Here is a 19,452-nt window from a genome sequence, read left to right on the forward strand (position 1 = left end):
CACCTAAAGCACATCTTTTGGACTATGGAAGGAAACCAGATCACACGGAGGAAACCCAATCAGACACAGGGAGAATGTGCAGACTCCGCACGGATTGTGACCTAAGCCAGGAATTGAACCCAGGTCCCTGGTGCTATGAGGCAGCAGTGCTAACCACTGTGCTGCCACCAAAATACCGGCAACATATTTTTATTTTTCATTACACTCTCATTTTGCACCTGTAACCTGATTGTAGCGTTAATGTAATCCTATTTGTGATACTAATTAGCAAACTTTAAACTTTCATCATCTGCCATGATGGGATTTGAACCCACGTCCCCAGAACATGATCCTGAGTCTCTGGATTACTAATCCAGCAACAATTCGACGACTACGCCACTGCCTCCCTTTGATCAAATTATTTATACTTTGATTATTTGCAGTTTATTCTCACTCTGCAGATGGAATTGCTTCAGGCTATCAGCAGCAATACTGACCTTTGCTGTCTGTTCAGATGGGAGTTGAGCTTGTTGCCTCGGCAACGGCGTTGGTGCACCAGTGAAATGGGTCGCTTCCGGTCTGGGCGGACAGCGGGTTTCCGGTCCAGGGTTGGACAATTGATGATGTGACACCTGGAGTTCAGCGGGGCCTAGTGGGGGTTTGAAAGATGAAGAAATTCTTTGGCGACCTGAAGCGCGATCTAAAGTTTAAAACTGCAGGGCCGGGACATGTCCTGACCGAAGAGACCAGGTGAGGAAGGGGGAGATATTGTGGAGGCTGGTGAGGGTTCCAGGAAGAGCAGGCCACAGGAGGGGAGCCACAGGTAGGACAGACTCACTCACTCACTCAATCAAAGCTTGGAGCTTTGATTCCGGAATTAAGCTGGCTTCCGTCCTGGAAAGTTTCACAGCTCTGCGTTGTAGCAATCACTCTTCAACCTTTCTGACTTTTACTTCGATCAGCCCTACTCCTATTAGCCTGATAACAACTCTGGGCTGTCAGTCTGCACGACATAATATGGATATAATGTGAAGACTATGTGTCATCTTTGTCCCCTTTTGCATCTCTTCTCAAATCTAAAGGAGTGGTATATAGGAAAGAACTTTAAATTACATTTCCACCCCGCACTCGCTCTATACTGATACTTGTCAGATTGTGGTTACTTTTTAAAAAAATCTGGGTCAGCACTGCTGCCTCACACCATGCCAGGGATCTGGGTTCAATTCTGGCCTTGGGTGACTGTCTGTTTGGAGTTTAGATTGGTCTACATGGGTTTCCTCTGGGTGCTCATCCCACAGTCCAAAGTTGCGCAAGTTTGGTGAATTGGCCTTGCTAAATTGCCACTTAGTGTCGGGGGGATTGGTAGGGTAAATATGTGAGGTTATGGGGTTAGGACTTGGCTGGGATTGCAGCTGGTGCATGCTGAATGGTGTCCTTCTGCACTGTAGGATTTGATCATTCTATGTTTATGCAATGAGTGTGTTGCTGGTTGGGCCAGCATTTATTGCCCACCTCTAAGTGCATTTGAGAGTCAACCACATTGTTGTGGCTCTGGAGTCACCTGGTGGCCTAACCAAATAAGGACAGATTTCCTTCCCTAAAAGGACATTAGTGAACCAGAGGGGTTTTTATGGCAATTGTCAATGATTTCATGATTGTCATTACACTGTTATTCAATTAAAATTTCACCATCTGCCGTCGTGGGATTTGAACCCAGATCCCTGAGCATTACCCTGGGTTTCTGGATTACTATTCCAGCGACAAGATTGCTATGCCACTATCTCCCCTTGTTCTCTGGCACTGTACTAGATTGTGGTGATTGCTTCGTGGCACATTCTGCTAAAGATTGTGGCTGAATTTTCCCAGAAAGAATGTTTAGGGAAGCACCCCACCCCCCCCTCTTTGAGATGAAATCCTTAGTCCATTCCTGGCTAAAGTTTGACATGTAGAGCATGAATGTTTTAAATCTGTTTTTAAAATAAATATCCCTAAACCCAGACATCTCCCTCAAAGTTTTCAAATATTTGACTAAACCTTTGCCTAATGCCTCCTGTTTTAGTGTGGTGTTAATATTTGGCTTAATACTCTCTTGTGAAGTACTTTTAGGGTGATTTACTCTGTTAAAGGTGTTATGGCAACGCAAGTTACTGTAAAGACAAGTTGTTTACAGGGCTTTCTCAGACACAATCTTGTCAGTTCTGAGTTACCATCAGGACTTCTACACTGATGATTCTGTAGAATATTTCTAGAGAGTGAGGAGAAAAAGATGGTTGGTATCTTTGGTAGCTAATAAGTGCAAAATTAATCAAGTGCAGAGGAATTGTAAATAACTGTACTAAAATTGAATGGCAAAACACTTCCTGTGAAAGGAACACAAGAAATAGGAGCATGGCTCAGGACCTGGATTCAATTCTGCGGTGCCCAGTGGGTCAGCACTGCTGCTTCACAGCACGGTGACCTGGGTTCAATTCTGGCCGTGGGTCATTGTGTGTGCGGAGTGTGCACATTCTCCCTATTTCTGCTTGGGTTTCTTCTGGCTGCTCTGGTTTCCTCCCACGGACTAAAAATGTGCGGATTAGGTTGATTGGCCAGACTTTGTGTCAGGGAATTAGAAGGGTAAATAAGTAAAGTTATGGGGAAAGGGCCCGGGTGCAATTGTAGTTGGTGGAGACTTGATGGATCGAATGACTTCCTTCTGCACTATAGGGATTCTATGAATAGACCACATGGTTTGTCAAGCCTGCTATACACTGAGTATGACCATGGCTGATCTTGGCCACTTTCTTGGCCACTCCCACATATCCTTTGAATCTCTGAGAGACCAAAAATCTGCTTTTCCAGCCTCGAATGTATCCAACAATGGAACGTCCACAACCGTCTGGGATAGAAAACTCCAAAGAGTCACAACACTTCAAGTGAAGTAATTTCTCAATTGTAGCAGGATTTCTTTATTCCTGTTCTCCAATTCCCCCTTGCGATAGAGGTCAACGTGCAATTTGCCTTCCTAACTGCTTGCTGAACCTGCATGATAACTTTCTGCAATTCTTGTAGGAGCACACCCAAATCTCTTTAAATATCAACACTTAAAAAATTCTCACCTTTTTAAAAGATTTTTTTTATTCTTGTGACCAAAGTGTATAATATATTATACTCTGTCTGTCATCTTGTTGCTCAATCACTTAACCTGTCCATATCTCTTTGCAGCCTCTGTGTCCTCCCCACAGCTTACCTTTCCACCTAGCTCTGTGTCATCAGCATACTTATATACATTACTCTGTCTTTTTTGTCTAAATCATTAATATAGATTGTAAATCTATAGGACTAGGGGGCACAGCCTCAAGATAAGGGGGGGCGGTTTAGAATGGAGTTGAGGAGGAACTTCTTCACTCAAAGGGTGGTGAATCTCTGGAATTCTCTGCCCGTTGAGGTGGTGAAGGCTGCCTTGCTAAATATTTTTAAGACGCGGGTTGATGGGTTTTTGGTAAGCGAGGGGATTAAGGGTTATGGGGAGAGTGTAGGAATGTGGAACTGAGCCACGACAGATCAGCCATGATCTTATTGAATGGCGGGGCAGGCTCGAGGGGCTAGATGGCCTACTCCTGCTCCTATTGCTTATGTTCTTATGTTCTAAATAGCTGGAGCCCCAACAATGATCCTTACCGCATTCCAGCATTCACTACCTGTCAATTTAGAAATGCCTTATTTATTTCCACATTCTGGTACCTGTCCATTAATCAATCTTTCACCATAATAATAGATTATTCCCAGCTCTACAAACCCTTATCTTGCCTTATCTTCTTATGTCATCTTATGCTTGTGTAGCACCTTATGACATATCTTTTGGAAATCCAGGTACACTAAATCCATCTGTTCATCTTTTTCTACTAGTTACGTTCTCAAATAACTCCGAATTTGTCAAAAAGGATTTATGTAGAGTAAAGCCATGTGGATGTGTTCTCATTACCGTGCTTTCCTAAACATAGGAAGTCATTGCCTTAATAATAGATTCCAGCATTTTCCCAACAGTTGATAAGCTAACTGGCCTGTGGTTCACTACTTTCTCTCCCCACTCCTTTATTGAAAAATGGTGTTACGTTAACTGACTTCTGATCTAGTGGGACCATTTCCTAATCTAAGGAATTTTGGGAAACCTTAGCTAGTGCATCCACCATTTCTTGTAGAAACTTGTGGTGTAGCCCATCAGGTTCTGGGGATTTCAGGTTTTAGTCTGTTTAGTTTATCTAGTACTTTTTTTCTGCTGATATTAGTTTCCTCTCTCTTTTGATCCCTAAGTTGCCAACAGTTTCTGGTATGAAATTTGTCTTCTGCTTGAAGATGGACAAAAATGTTTGCTGAATACGTCTTGTCATTTCATTTCTCATGTATGTGCTTCTAAGGAATTAACACTTACTTTCGCTTATCTTTTCCTTTTTCCTATAGAATACCTACAGTGCAGAAGGAGGCCATTCAGCCCATTGAGTCTGCACCAACTTTTTGAAAGCAACTCGCCCAGGCCCACCCTATGCCCATAACCATGCGCAATCCACCTAACCTACACAACTGTGGACACTTAAGGGGTAATTTAGTATGGCCAGTCCACCTAACATGCGCGTCTTTGGACTGTGGGAGGAAACTGGAGGACCCAGACGAAACCCACGCAGACATGGGGAGAATGTGCAAACTCCACACAGTCACCCAAGGCTGGAATCAAACCAGGTCTCTGGCGCTGTGAGGCAGCAGTGCTAACCACTGTGCCTCTGAGTCATTTATATATACTAATAAAAGTTTTTTCAATTTGTTTCTGTATTTCTGGTTAGTTTAATTTATATTCTTTCCCTTTTTCATCAGCTTTTTAGTGGCCCTTATGCCAGTTTCTAAAACAGCCCCAATCCTCAGACTTTCCACTTTTTGTTTTGAGATGTTAGTTACCTTTATGGAATAATTGCACGTGAAGGTCACGCTCTCACTTTTGCCAGGTTTGTTATGTAGACAATGTTTACACAATTGAATACATACATTTGGGTAAAAGAGGATGAAGTGACAGATTGAGACATTGAAGCAATCCCTTAATGCTTAAGAAATCCTTATCATTTGAGTAACTTGTTTGCACTGTGACTTCTATCTGTTTGTGAGGGGTACTGCAAAGTGTTTACTGTGTTCTGATGTTGTAACGTATTGCAGTTTACCAGCTTTCGTGCTCAGTATTGTGCTCTAATTGAAAGGTTTTTGTTTATAGTGACACGAAGCTAGATCAACAATTATTGTCTGCTGAAACTAGCTTACATTTAGTTCACTAACCTAACCATAGACTAGTGAAAAGCATTGTTTTGTGATATATTACTGCTCATATGAAGGTCCAACGATTTTTGAGTCATTAGTGAAGAGTTTTGAGTTTTGATTTCTGGCAAAAGGAAGTGATCTCAGTGAATACATGGAAAAACACTTTGAATTAAAATGCTTGCTATTTATTGTTCCAAAATGACATTTAATTAGTGGGATACAGATTTATGCTTGATCGCTTAAATATCTTTTACTATAACCCATTAAATGATAATAGGCTGTAATATGAACAGTCACAACTTGTATCTAAATACATGAAGTATGTAATTACTGGAATATATTCTTCTGTCACAGGACTGTATTAACAGCGCTTTTTATTAAAATATGCCATTGTGCTCCCTCTTTAAGTACATTCCAAGTAACCATGCAATATGTCCTTGTCAAGGTAGCAAGCTGGAGATTTCTGGTGTAGTGCTATTATGCTGAACCCCTCCTCCACTTTCCCTTTTTCTCTCTTTAAGATCCAAGTTAAAAACAACCTCTTTAGCTAAGCATTCAGTCACCCTTCCCAAAACCTCCTTTGGCTTGGTATCAATTCTTGTTTGAAAATGCTTCTGTGAGGCACTTGATGTTTTCCTACATTAAGAGTGCTACCTAAATGTAAGCTGTTATTTAATTTGTATCCATGCGTACCTCTGGGAACAAGTGGGGAAAAAATAACCATTATTAGTAGTTGAACTCAAGCAGTGGAAACAATGAATTCAGTGCTGATTATTGTACATATCTTTACCACTTATTTTGCTTATTTTAATCCTTTTTAATGGCCCTTGGTTACTCTGACCACAGTTATTTGCCTAAATAATAAATATTTCCATAAAATCAAGCGATATGAAGGGTGATTGTCAACCAGTTAAACTGAAAAGCCTTGCAAAGTGGTTTTGGCATCACGTTGCAACGTAGTGTAATTTGGATAGGAATCTTAAATTAAGACCATCTTTGAAATCTACCCAGACAGCACTATGAATTGTCCGTGCTGAAGTTAGGAAAGAACATGTACTTTATTGCAACTTTAATAGTGTAAAGATGTCCAAGTGTCTCACAGTCAATTTATTATTTCTGAAGTGGCACTATTGTTACGTTGGCAAAATCTGCAACTAGGCAAAGTTTCGACCACCTAGGAATTTAAACCACCCAAGAATTAAACAAAAATGTTGGTGAAGAGCTAGGAGTGATTGGCTTCTTTAAAGTTTAATCATCATTCAGATGCCAGTCAGATGAGCAAAATGGATAAATGTTTTAATTGGATGGAGACAGAGATACACAACTATAATTTAGACCGCTTTCTGTCAGCAGGTACCTGTTATTCTGTTGGCTTTTGGTTTTAACCTTTTTTCTCTCACATATTTAACAACTGTGATTGTGATGTGAATATCTAAAGTAACTTATTTCCCCTTTATGGAACTTTATGTCCCATAGATTTTTCCTTCTATCTGACTTTGTGAATCTCGAGTGACACTCAGTCATAACTTCAGGATGGGAGGTTACTATCTTCTTGTAGAGGCAGCAGCAGGAAGTCACTGCAGGTGTCCCAATATGAGATGCTAAAGTTTTAAATTATATTAGAGAAAATAAGGAGTGCATCATGCTTGTTTCAATTCTTAATGTTATGTTTTTTAAGTACAATTTCATGCTCTGCTGATGTCTGCAAAGGCCTTATTTGACTGACCATTAATCATGCCAACCTTCCAATGAGTTTCACCAAACTGGCTAACTACAAGAGAATCACTGTCAGAATTTGTCCTGACCTCATACATACATGATGTGAAGGTGCTGGCATTGGACTGGGGTAAACACAGTAAGAAGTCTCGCAACACCAGGTTAAAGCCCAATAAGTTTTTTTGGCAGCAAAAGCCTCTAGCTTTCAGCGTGCTGCTCCTTCATCAGGTGAGTGGGAGATCTGTTCACAAACAGGGCATATAAAGATACAAACTCAATTTACAAAATAATGGTGGGAATGTGAGTCTTTACAGGTAATCAAGTTTTAAAGGTACAGACAATGTGAATGGACAGGGGGTTAAGCACAGTTTAAAGAGATGTGTATTGTCTCCAGCCAGGACAGTTAGTGAGATTTTGCAAGCCCAGGCAAGTCATGGGGGTTACAGATAGTATGATGATGTCCCACTATCTGTAACCCCCACAACTTGCCTGGACTTGCAAAATCTCACTAACTGTCCTGGCTGGAGACAATACACATCTTTAACTTGTGCTTAACCCTCTGTCCATTCACATTGTCTATACCTTTAAGACTTGATTATCTGTAAAGACTCGCGTTCCAATCATTATTTTGTAAATTGAGTTTGTATCTTTATATGCCCTGTTTGTGAACAGAACTCCCACTCAACTGATGAAGGGGCAGCGCTCTGAAAGCTAGTGGCATTTGCTACCAGTAAACCTGTTGGACTTGAACCTGGTGTTGTGAAACTTCTTACTCATATATACACGCAGGGGTTGCTGAATAGTGATATCCATGTGCTGACTGACTTGTTATTCCCAAACCCCAATGCAGGGGGCACTGATGTGTCACTGTAACCATGATCAACCTGCTCAAAACTGGAGGCTGGGACTTTTTTTTTGTCTGACTAAGTCAGCACATACTATCATTAATTTATTCATGTGGCAGCAGTGTGATGTCCATTCAGAAAAGTTGTTACCACATCATGACATGTTTTGAAACATCAGATATGGTCAACCTGTGACCCTCAAACCCTATCAATCCAACCATTAACACCCATTATTCATTGATCTGTCCAATTTTGAATTTTACGACTAGAGTTTTGGAAAGTGCTGCTTCAGGATAAATCCTTGATCAAAATTCCATAACGTGCACACCTTAGGAAGGATAAATCCAAACTTTATGTACTCCACTGACTCTTGGACTTCATAATATGCAACTACAGGGCCAATAAACGCTTATGATTTAGATTGTAGTCTTGTCGATCTTGAGGAGTTGCTACTCTTAAGTTTATTATTAACCAAGGCTTTCTGTGAGGTTGCATGTATAACAAGTCTACTTCAGCCTTTAGTTTTGCAGTAAATGCTCAAACCTCTATGGATTGTGTTTTAAAATCTGCTTTGTATCAAGTGGTTTGCAATGAAAAGGCAGAAGATTGTGTATGCTATCAAGTACACATCCCTGTGATCTTCTGGAAAAATAAAAACCCAAGAAATAACAAATGTTATAATTCAGGTCAGAAACTCCACAATGTTTTATGAAGCTCACCTGGATCAAAAGTTTAACAATTTGAATTTGGCTAGAGTAAGCATGAAATGTTTCACTTTAGATATGATTCAAATGACCCACTAGGGGGCTTTTATCAAACAAAGTTTATTTAAGAATGCAGTTAACATATAGCAAAAACTTTTACCAATTACAGACAAGGTAAGAAACAAACATGATATTACATAACCTTTGACAAATGTATGAGATGTTTCAATACAACAAACCTCCTTGTAAACAAACCCCTGCCACAGGTTTAGCACAGAAGATATGAATGCCCACATGATGCTGGAACTTAGTCCTTTGAAGAATTGAAACTCTGACTCTGATTCCCAGCCTTGTAACTTCCAGAAGCCCTCAAGGTGTCCCAACTGTATTTCTGGACAAGACAATTTCTTAATACTCTTCACTGGACTTGCCAACCTCACCCTATATAATGGAACACTATCTTCTCACCTTTGATTCCACATGTTACTACCTTTTCTAGCTATACTCCTAAACTACATAACTCCTCATCTCTTAGATCAAAGATTGACTTGCTCCTGCATCTTTTAAAATTGTAATTTCTTTACCTACTCCTCCTGGTACACATGAGTAAACTTTACCCACACAAGTGAATTTTTTAAAAAGCCTCTGGCACTTACCTATCAATCAACTCCTGACCAGGCTGTACATTCTTTTGCACCTCTTTCACTTCAAGTGGGCTTTCCTTTAACACTTTAACAAATCCCACTGGTTTATCCTCTTTTACCACATTTAACCACCAACACTGTGACTTTGCAAGGCCTAATTTGTTACAGTGAAAACATCTGAGGCTTTTCATTTCTCTTCTATCCTCATGTGTTTCCTTTTTAACCAGAGATACACTGTCTTTATTATCCCCCCACGAGCTCTCCTTTACCTTTACCATCTGAGAATTTCTCTTTTAGAACCATAGAAAATTACAGCTCAGAAACAGGCCTTTTGGCCCTTCTTGTCTGCACCGAACCATTTTTTTTGCCTAGTCCCACTGACCTGCACTTGGACCATATCCCCCCACCCCTCTCATCCATGAACCCGTCCAAGTTTTTCTTAAATGTTAGAAGTGGCCCCACATTTACCACTTTATCCAGCAGCTCATTCCACACTTGCACCACCCTCTGCATAAAGAAGCCCCCCTAATATTCCCTTTAAACTTTTCTCCTTTCACCCTGAACCCATGCCCTCTGGTTTTTTTCTCCTCTGGCCTCAGTGGAAAAAGCCTGCTTGCATTCATTCTATCTATACCCATCAAAATCTTATACACCTCTATCAAATCTCCCCTCATTCTTCCACGCTCCAGGGAATGAAGTCCTAACCTATTCAATCTCTCTATAACTCAGCTTCTCAAGTCCCAGCAACATCCTTGTGAGCCTTCTCTGCAATCTTTCAACCTTACTTACATAATTCCTGTAAGGTGACCAGTACACAATACTCTAAATTCGGCCTCACCAATGCCTTATACAACCTTACCATAACACTCCAACTTTTATACTCGATACTCTGATTTATAAAGGCCAGTGTACCAAAAGTACTCTTTACGACTCTATCCATCTGTGATGTCACTTTTAGGGAATTCTGTACCTGTATTCCCAGATCCCTCTGTTCAACTGCACTCTTCAGAGTCCTACCATTTACCCTGTATGTTCTATTTTGGTTTGTCCTTCCAAAGTGCAATACCTCACACTTGTCTGCGTTAAATTCCATTTGCCATTTTCAGCCCATTTTTCTAGTTGGTCCAAATCCCTCTGCAAGCTTTGAAGACCTTCCTCACTGTCCACTACCCCTCCAATCTTTGTGTCATCAGCAAATTTGCTGATCTAATTTACCACATTATCATCCAGATCACTGATATAAATGACAAACAACAATGGACCCAACACCAATCCCTGCGGCACACCACTAGTCACAGGCCTCCACTCAGAGAAGCAAACCTCCACAACCACTCTGACAAATTTACTGGAGTTCTATGAGGATGTGTCTAGGGCGGTGGATAGAGGAGAGCCGGTGGATGTGGTCTTTCTGGATTTTCAGAAGGCGTTTGATAAGGTACCTCACAAGAGGTTACTGCAGAAGGTCAGAGGACGTGGAGTTGGGGGTAGGGTGTTAGCGTGGATAGAGGATTGGTTGTCAAATAGGAGGCAGAGAGTGGGGGTCAATGGGTGCTATTCGGATTGGCGGTTGGTGACTAGTGGGGTGCCCCAGGGGTCGGTGCTGGGGCCTCAGCTATTTACCATTTATATAGATGATCTGGAGGAGGGAACCGAGTGTAGGATGTCGAAATTTGCTGATGACACCAAGATTGGGGGAAAGGCAAATTGTGCAGAGGGTGTGGAGAGTCTGCAGAAGGATCTGGATAGGCTGGGCGAATGGGCCAGGAAATGGCAAATGGAATTTAATGTTGGCAAGTGTGAGGTGGTCCACTTTGGTAGGAAGAATGGTAGGAAGGACTGTTACTTACGTGGCGAAAAACTGCAGCAGGCGACGGTGCAGAGGGACCTCGGGGTCCTTGTGCATGAGTCACAAAAACCCAGCCTGCAGGTGCAGCAGCTGGTCAGGAAGGCGAATGGGATGCTGGCCTTCATAGAGAGGGGGATTGAATATAAAAGTAGGGAGGTCTTGCTGCAGCTGTATAGGGCATTGGTGAGGCCGCAGCTGGAGTACTGTGTGCAGTTTTGGGCGCCGCACCTGCGCAAGGATATTTTGGCCTTGGAGGGAGTGCAGAGGAGGTTTACTAGGCTGATACCGGAGTTGAGGGGGTTGAGCTATGAGGAGAGGCTGAATAAACTAGGCTTGTACTCGTTAGAGTTTAGAAGAATGAGGGGAGATCTCATTGAGACGTATAAGATGATGAATGGGATGGATAGGATAGAGGTGGAGAGACTCTTCCCGCTCAAAAAAGACAGTAGGACTAGGGGGCACAGCCTCAAGATAAAGGGGGGGCGGTTTAGAACGGAGTTGAGGAGGAACTTCTTCACTCAAAGGGTGGTGAATCTTTGGAATTCTCTGCCCGTTGAAGTGGTGGAGGCTGCCTCACTAAATATTTTTAAGAAGCGGGTTGATGGGTTTTTGATAAGAGAGGGGATTAAGGGTTATGGGGAGAGGGCGGGAAAGTGGAACTGAGCCACGACAGATCAGCCATGATCTTATTGAATGGCGGGGCAGGCTCGAAGGGCCAGATGGCCTACTCCTGCTCCTATTTCTTATGTTCTTATGTTCACTCTCTGGCTTCTTCCATTGAGCCAGTGTCTAATCCAATTTACTATCTCCCCATGTATACCTAGCGACTGAACTTTCCTAACTAACCTCCCATGAGGGACCTTGTTAAAGGCCTTGCTGAAATCCAGGTAGACAACATCCACTGCCTTCCCTTCATCCACTGTCCTGGTAACCTCCTTGAAAAACTCTAATAGATTGGTCAAACATGACCTACCGCACACAAAACCATGCTGACTCTCCCTAATAAATCCCTGTCTATCCAAATATTTGTAGATCCTATCCTTTATCACACCTTCCAATAACTTGCTCACCACCGACATCAAACTTACTGGCCTATACTTTCCTGGATTTCTATTGGAACCTTTTTTAAACAACAGAACAACATGAGCCACCCTCCAATCATCTGGTACCTCGCCCATGCATACTGACATTTTAAATATTGTCCGCCAAGGCCCCTGCAAGTTCAACACTAGCCTCCCTCAAGGTCCGTGGGAATATCCTGTCCGGTCCTGGATATTTATCCACTCTGATTTGCCTCAAGACAGCCAGCACCACCTCCCCTTTAATCTGTAAAGGTTCCATGACCTCCCTACCCATTTGCCCTATTTCCGTAGACTCCATGCCTGTTTCCTCAGTAAATACAGATGCAAAAAACCCATTTAGTATCTCCCCCATCTCTTTTGGTCCCATACACAGTCTACCACTCTGGTCTTCAAAAGGACCAATTTTATCCCTCACTATCCTTTTGCTCCTTACATACCTATAGAAGCTCTATGGATTTTCCTTCACTCTGCCTGCAAAACAACCTTCTTTTAGCCCTCCTGATTTCCCTCTTAAGTAGCTTCTTGCACTTTTTATACTCCTCGAGCAACTGATCTGTTCTTTGCTGCCTGTACATTTCATACAACTCTCTCTTCCTCTTAATCAGTGTCACAATCTCCATCGAGGACCAAGGTTCCTTATTCCTGTTTACTTTGTCTTAAATCCTGACAGGAACATACAAACTCTGCATTCTCAAAATTTCTCCTTTTGAAGGCCTCCCACTTTCCATTTACATCCTTACCAGAGAACAGCCTGTGCCAATCCACACTCCCCAGATCCCTTCTCATTTCATCAAATTTGGCCTTTTTCCAGTTCAGAACTTCAACCCGAGGACCAGATCTATCCTTATCCATGATCAGGTTGAAACTAATGGCATTATGATCACTGGATCTAAAGTGTTTCCTCATACTCACATCCATCACTTGCTCTAACTCACTTCCCAATAGGAGATCCAATATCGCATCCTCTCTAGTTGGCACCTCTATATTCTGATGTAGAAAATTCTCCTGAACACATTTTACAAACTCTACCCTGTCTAAACCTTTAACAGTATGTGAGCTCTCCAGTTTCTGTCTCTCACAGGCTGAAATAGATGTTGGAAACCAAACTTTATTTATGAACTAATTCATAATCATGTGCCATTTCTGCTGCTAACCTCACAGTTTTAACCTTCTGTTCTTCCACATGAGTTCTCACTACATCAGGATGTGATTTTTTTAAAAAAATAGTCATTTCTCTAAGAGCTTCATGTGTCTGGTCTATTTTCAAAGCCTTATCCACCTATAAAATTACTCTGATGCTTTCAAAATAAGAACATAAGAAATAGGAGCAGGAGTAGGCCATCTAGCCCCTCGAGCCTGCCCCGCCATTCAATAAGATCATGGCTGATCTGTCGTGTCTCAATTCCACACTCCCGCCCTCTCCCCATAACCCTTAATCCCCTTGCCTATCAAAAACCTATCAACCCGCGTCTTAAAAATATTTAGCGAGGCAGCCTCCACCACTTCAACGGGCAGAGAATTCCAGAGATTCACCACCCTTTGAGTGAACTCCGTTATAAACCGCCCTCCCTTTATCTTGAGGCTGTGCCCTCTAGTCCTACTGTCTTTTCTGAGCGGGAAGAGCCTCTCCACCTCTATCCTATCCATCCCATTCATCATCTTATATGTCTCAATGAGATCTCCCCTCATTCTTCTAAACTCTAACGAGTTCAAGCCTAGTTTATTCAGCCTCTCCTCATAGTTCAACCCCCTCAACTCCGGTATCAGCCTAGTAAACCTCCTCTGCACTCCCTCCAAGGCCAAAATATCCTTGCGTAAGTGCGGCGACCAAAACTGCACACAGTACTCCAGCTGCGGCCTCACCAGTGCCCTATACAGCTGCAGCAAGACCTCCCTACTTTTATATTCAATCCCCCTCGCGATGAAGGCCAGCATCCCATTTGCCTTCCTGACCACCTGCTGCACCTGTAGGCTGGGTATTTGCGACTCATGCACAAGGACCCCGAGGTCCCTCTGCACCGTCGCATGCTGCAGTTTGTCGCCATGTAAGTAATAGTCCTTCCTACCATTATTTCTATCAAAGTGGACAACCTCACATTTGCCAACATTAAATTCCATTTGCCAGTTCCTGGTCCATTCGCCCAGCCTATCTAGATCCTTCTGCAGACTCTCCACCCTCTGCACAATTTGCCGTTCCACCAATCTTGGTGTCATCAGCAAATTTCGACACCATACAGTCGATTCCCTCCTCCAGATCATCTATATAAATGGTAAATAGCTGAGGCCCCAGCACCAACCCCTGGGGCACTCCACTAGTCACCAACCGCCAATCCGAAAAGCACCCATTGACCCCCACTCTCTGCCTCCTATTTGATAGCCAATCCTCTATCCACACTAACACCCTACCCCCAACTCCATGTCCCCTGACCTTCTGTAATAACCTCTTGTGAGGCACCTTATCAAACGCCTTCTGAAAATCAAGAAACACCACATCCACCGGCTCTCCTCTATCCACTGCCCTAGACACATCCTCATAGAACTCCAATAAATTCGTCAGACACGACTTCCCCTTAACGCAATCTATGTTCGTCTGACCAGATTCTTTCCTTAGATTTCTAAACCACTGTCTGCAGGCTTCTGGCACTAGTCCATATGCACGTAAGATGGATTTTCACTTGATCATAATTCCCAGATACTTCCTCTGGTGATGCAAACACTTCACTAGCTCTACCTACCAACTTTGTTTGAATCAGCAATACCCACATGGTTTGTGGCCATTTAATTTGTTTAACCACTTTCTCAATTGAAATGAAAAAGGCTGCTACATTCTTCTCATTAAACCTTACCAATGCTTGAACATAGTCAAAGGCTTGGTGGAGATCTTTTTAAATATGACACTGTTGCTCTTTCTCACTGTCCTCATCACTACTCTCAACTTGTACTTTTCCTTTTATCTCCAGTCTAAACAGATGTTTACTTTTTATTGCCAGTTTCTGAAGTTCAAATTCTCTTCCTTTTTCCCTTTCCTTTTTTCTTTCTGTTCTGCTCAGGCTATCATTTCTTGTGCTTTTTGTTCCTCCTTTTCTCTGTTTTTTTTCTGCAGTAGTGGCCTCTCTTTCTTTTATTTTGAATTTTAACTGCTTTGATTTTTTTTTATGTTTATAATCAAATTCTAGCCATTTCCAATGACTCTGACTGGTTCTGGCAATTTTAAATGCTGAGCTATCGCTACAATTATCTCCCCTTTCCTTACACTGTCAGGTAATGTCAACTGTTTTTGTCAATTCCAAAAGCTTTGATTTAGTCAGCTTTCGTAAACTGTATGACTTCTACTCCCAGGAACTTCTTAGTCTGAAAGAGTCATTATTCCACAAGGCACTCCCTATTTAAGCCTGAATACAACAGCTGAAAAGCATGTTTACCACTCACTATCTTTGAGTCCAATAGTCCCAAATCAATCAAGGAATATCAATTTTAATCCTGTCAAAGCCCCCAGTTGTTATAATTCAGATTAGAAACCCCAAAGTGTTTTATGAAGCCCCCTGGATCATAAGTTTTGCACTTTGAATTTGGCTAGATTAAGCATATGTTTCACTTCAGATATGATTCAAATGACCCCTAAGGAGCTTTTATCAAACAAGGTTTGTTTAAGACTACAGTTAACATACAGCAATGACTTCTACCAATTACAGACAAAAAAAACCATGATATTACATAATCCTTGACAAATATATGAAATGTTCCAATACAACAAAGCTCCTTATAAACATACCCCGCCACAGGTTTAGAACAGAAAATCTAATTGCTCATGTGATGCTGGAACTTCGTCTTTGGTTGGAGAATTAAAACTGTGACTTCCCAGCCTTGTAATTTCCAGAAGCCCTTGAGATGATACTGCCACTACTGACCTCTGGCTTTCTGCCAGCGAACCACTGCAAGGGACAGAATTCTCACTCCTGGAAGGCCAGAAGACCTGCTTCCAACTATCCAGCAGAATTTACAGAGAGAAAACAAACACCACTTTTCAGTCTGATGTCCAAACCCATTCTAACTGAAACAGCAGCTCAAAACTGAAAATGAAAGAAATCCTACCACCTGACCTGTCATCACTTTTCTCCAACATTTCAGGCTCATGAATAAATCCCAGAACGTATCTGAGTAAAAATAAACAAAGCCCCATTTAAACCATTGAAGCAGCAATAAAAGGGCTTCTAAGCAGATAGCTCAGCAACAATGGGGAAAAAAAGCCAAAGCTGTTTATAACTGCAGAGCATGACTGTAAAAACAAATCCTTAAAGGCACACTAGCATCACACAAGCATAATTCATCCAGTGAGTGATGGCGTCAAAATATGCCATTCATCCCCGGAGCTCCAAGAATTAAGGACAAATAACAACCATAAACCAGCCTTGTTCCTGGCATAAGCTCATCGTGTTAAGAAACCTTACTGTATCAATCACCTACAAGCACCATGTAAGCAACATGTAGTACCTCTGGCCCTATTCCATTTTGTTTGCCTTACTCCATTTACTTTTAAATAAATTACTTTTTCTTAAGTTTTTTTGGGGTTGAATTAATGTGCTTACTAAAGTGGCCGAGTTCAAAGTGCGTTGCTCGGTCTGTAATTAAATTGAATATCTCAACATCTTCTGTTCAATCCTAGTCTCGCCGAGTTAGCTGATTTCTGGATGGCAGTAAGGATGTCACAGTGCCTCCTGGGGTACAGGTAGCAAGAAAATCAGTTCAGGTTCACATTCCTGATTTTTTTTTTCTTTTTCCGCCCTCGTGCCTGTATTTTCCTTCTGTTTATGCTTGCACTGAAGAATAACCAGTCCAGGCTGTAATCCATGAGAACCCAGACTTCAGCATCAGTCTTGGGATCTTCCTGGCTCATGTACCACTTTATCAATTGGATTGCATTACTTCTGCCTCATTAACACCGATGGCAGTGTCACGAGTAGACCATTTTCTTTGTTGTGATGGTCTCAGCTAATGGGAATAGAGGCTGATAGCAAAACATAATGTGCATCAATTTCATAGAGAAATAATGCCTAGCTGGGAGCAAGGGAGTGATCTCAGCAAAGCAGGGCTCAGATGTCATAAACGCTCCAGCTTTGAAATCTCTTGCATGTATCCAATTTTAATTTTTTTTATACAGGGCATGGTGTAAGGTTCATGGAGAGGTGTGTGTTTTTTTTCAGATTTGATTTTTCATCAAGGTGAAGGGTGTTGGTGTTTCAAATGGAATTTTTTCCTATATCAGACACCCAATGGAATAATTAAGCACTCCCAGGCCAAGTATAGAACAGCCTGATGCAGCTACCCCCAACAAAGTGCTTCAGGTCTGAAAGGAGCACCCTGTAGCAGAGTGCCGTCTTTCACCTTTCCATACCAGCTGTCCTGTTGCTTTAAGAACTGGATTATGACTGCTGAAAATAATTTCCTTGAAAACCCCCTTATCCAATGGACTCCAATGACATCGCTCCAAGTCTATACTGGATTTGAACCCACATCATGGAGGTAGAAGTCCAGTATGTACTGCACCGTCCAGTTGTGCACTCGTTTTTTTTCCCTGAAAATAATCTTGCTCTTTAAGAGTTACAAAATGACAACTTTACACGCTGTAACTAGGAAAGCACAGGAGTGAAGATCCGAAAGAGTAAATGTGTGATTAATTGAACAATGCTTCAGGGTGCTGATACAGTAGGTAAATCTACAAACGGTCAGCAAAGAGCTTATAATGTACTGATGTGCATTGGCAGATGGATAGAATACAAATCAAAGAGATTACTTTATTGCTGTGGAGCATTGGTCTAGTCCGATCGGTCTTCGGGGTGCAGGTGTATCCGTGTGAAGGATGACACCATACTTAGTGGCATTGAGATGTACTACTGTATGAGCATTTTAACTTTATAAAAAGTTCCTTTTGTATAGAGCCATTGAAATGACCTACTTGATAAAATTAAACCAGAAAAATTGTTCACTGTTTGTGGTAAGATTAAATAATAAGTTTAACAATTGGCAAAATAGGAGTAAGAAGGAAAGCTGAATAGGACGCTTTTTACACTTGGAAAGCCACGAGGTTAAAATAAAAAGATGGGTACTGACAGGCCCAAAAGGAAATTAGATTGTCTCAGAAAGGTGGATGGACCACCAATCCCACTCTTTTAAGTGGACCATTCATGGGCACTCCTTTCCCAGGTTGGCCAGTCGGCCTGGGAATAAGTTATCAAAGACGACAATCTAAACAGATTCAAGAGGCTTGTGAAGAACATGTTTAAGCCAGGTTAATCTTGAAAAATGGGTAGATTTAAGGAACTTTTCCTGTCCCTAATTTTTTATGGGATGTGAGCATTGCTGAACAGGTCTGCATTTATTGCCATCACTAATTGTCCTTGGATCAGCTGACGGTGAGCTGCTGGTCTTAATTTGCTACAGTCTCTCTGGTGCAGGTACACTCACAGGAAGAAGAGTTCCAGGATCTTGAATCAGTGATTTAGCAAAGAACAGAATGGCAATTATAGTTCTAAATCAGGATGGTGTGTGACTTATAGGGGAACTTTCAGGTTATGGTGTTCATTATGCCTAGTTTAGAAAATTAAACTCTCTTGTCTTGACAGCTCCTTTAGCATTTTACGGTTGTATTCTGCTTGAACTGATGTAGAACTTGCATTAATGTGCAGCATTCACGATAAGAACAGATGTTTGCTGACATAAAAATGCAGGCACAGGCTTCCAAATATTTGAAGCTCTACCCTAACACACACGTCCTGTTACTGTGATCTTTAGACCATCCATAGAAACCAAACCCAAGGGGCAAGAGAAACCTCGTAGACCACCGGCTGAAGAAGCTCAAATGGCAGCAGCTGCGGCTCTCTCACGGCTGGAAATTAAGCAGCACAGGGGGCGAAATGCAACTGGATCAAGCAGCTTACGGACTGAGAGTAAGTGGACAAAGAAGAAGAGCAATACATACTGAACCATTTGATGCACAGTTGTCACTAGGATTTAGCAAAGTGTACAATTGGGCCTGTGACATTCCCACACAACTGCGTTGCAAGCACTAAAAAAAACCCAGCAGTAAAACTATATATTCTTGCATTGACAAACTTGAGTTGTGATTGGTGAACTCATATAGAACTGAAGGTGGGAGCAGTGAGGGAAATATGAGATGACAAATTAAGAACATTGTGTAGGAGTATGTACTCTGTGGTTTTACTCCATTTTCCTCTTTTCCCTGTGCTATTCCCCCATTCTGCTTCACTATACCTGTGGGAAGAAGGTTACTGCATATGCGCTGATCCCCGCAATGACAGATCAGCGCATGTACAATGGCCTGCTCAATGCTATGCTACA

The 19,452-nt window shown here is 41.9% G+C and overlaps 1 protein-coding gene across 1 annotated transcript in view; it reads left to right on the forward strand.

Annotated features, from left to right (window-relative positions):
* Positions 1-596: 596 nt before the first annotated feature.
* The window catches only part of ubxn6 (UBX domain protein 6), a 47,700-nt gene continuing 28,844 nt past the window's right edge, over positions 597-19,452 (forward strand). Inside the window, exons 1-2 of the mRNA XM_080212828.1 lie at positions 597-729; positions 18,886-19,040. Coding sequence (XP_080068954.1) covers positions 647-729; positions 18,886-19,040 — 238 coding nt within the window. The 5' untranslated portion in view covers positions 597-646. The remainder of the gene's footprint in view (positions 730-18,885; positions 19,041-19,452) is intronic.

This window comes from Carcharhinus amblyrhynchos, chromosome 26 (assembly GCF_965287045.1).
Source record: "Carcharhinus amblyrhynchos chromosome 26, sCarAmb.v2.hapA, whole genome shotgun sequence".
NCBI lineage: Eukaryota > Metazoa > Chordata > Chondrichthyes > Carcharhiniformes > Carcharhinidae > Carcharhinus > Carcharhinus amblyrhynchos.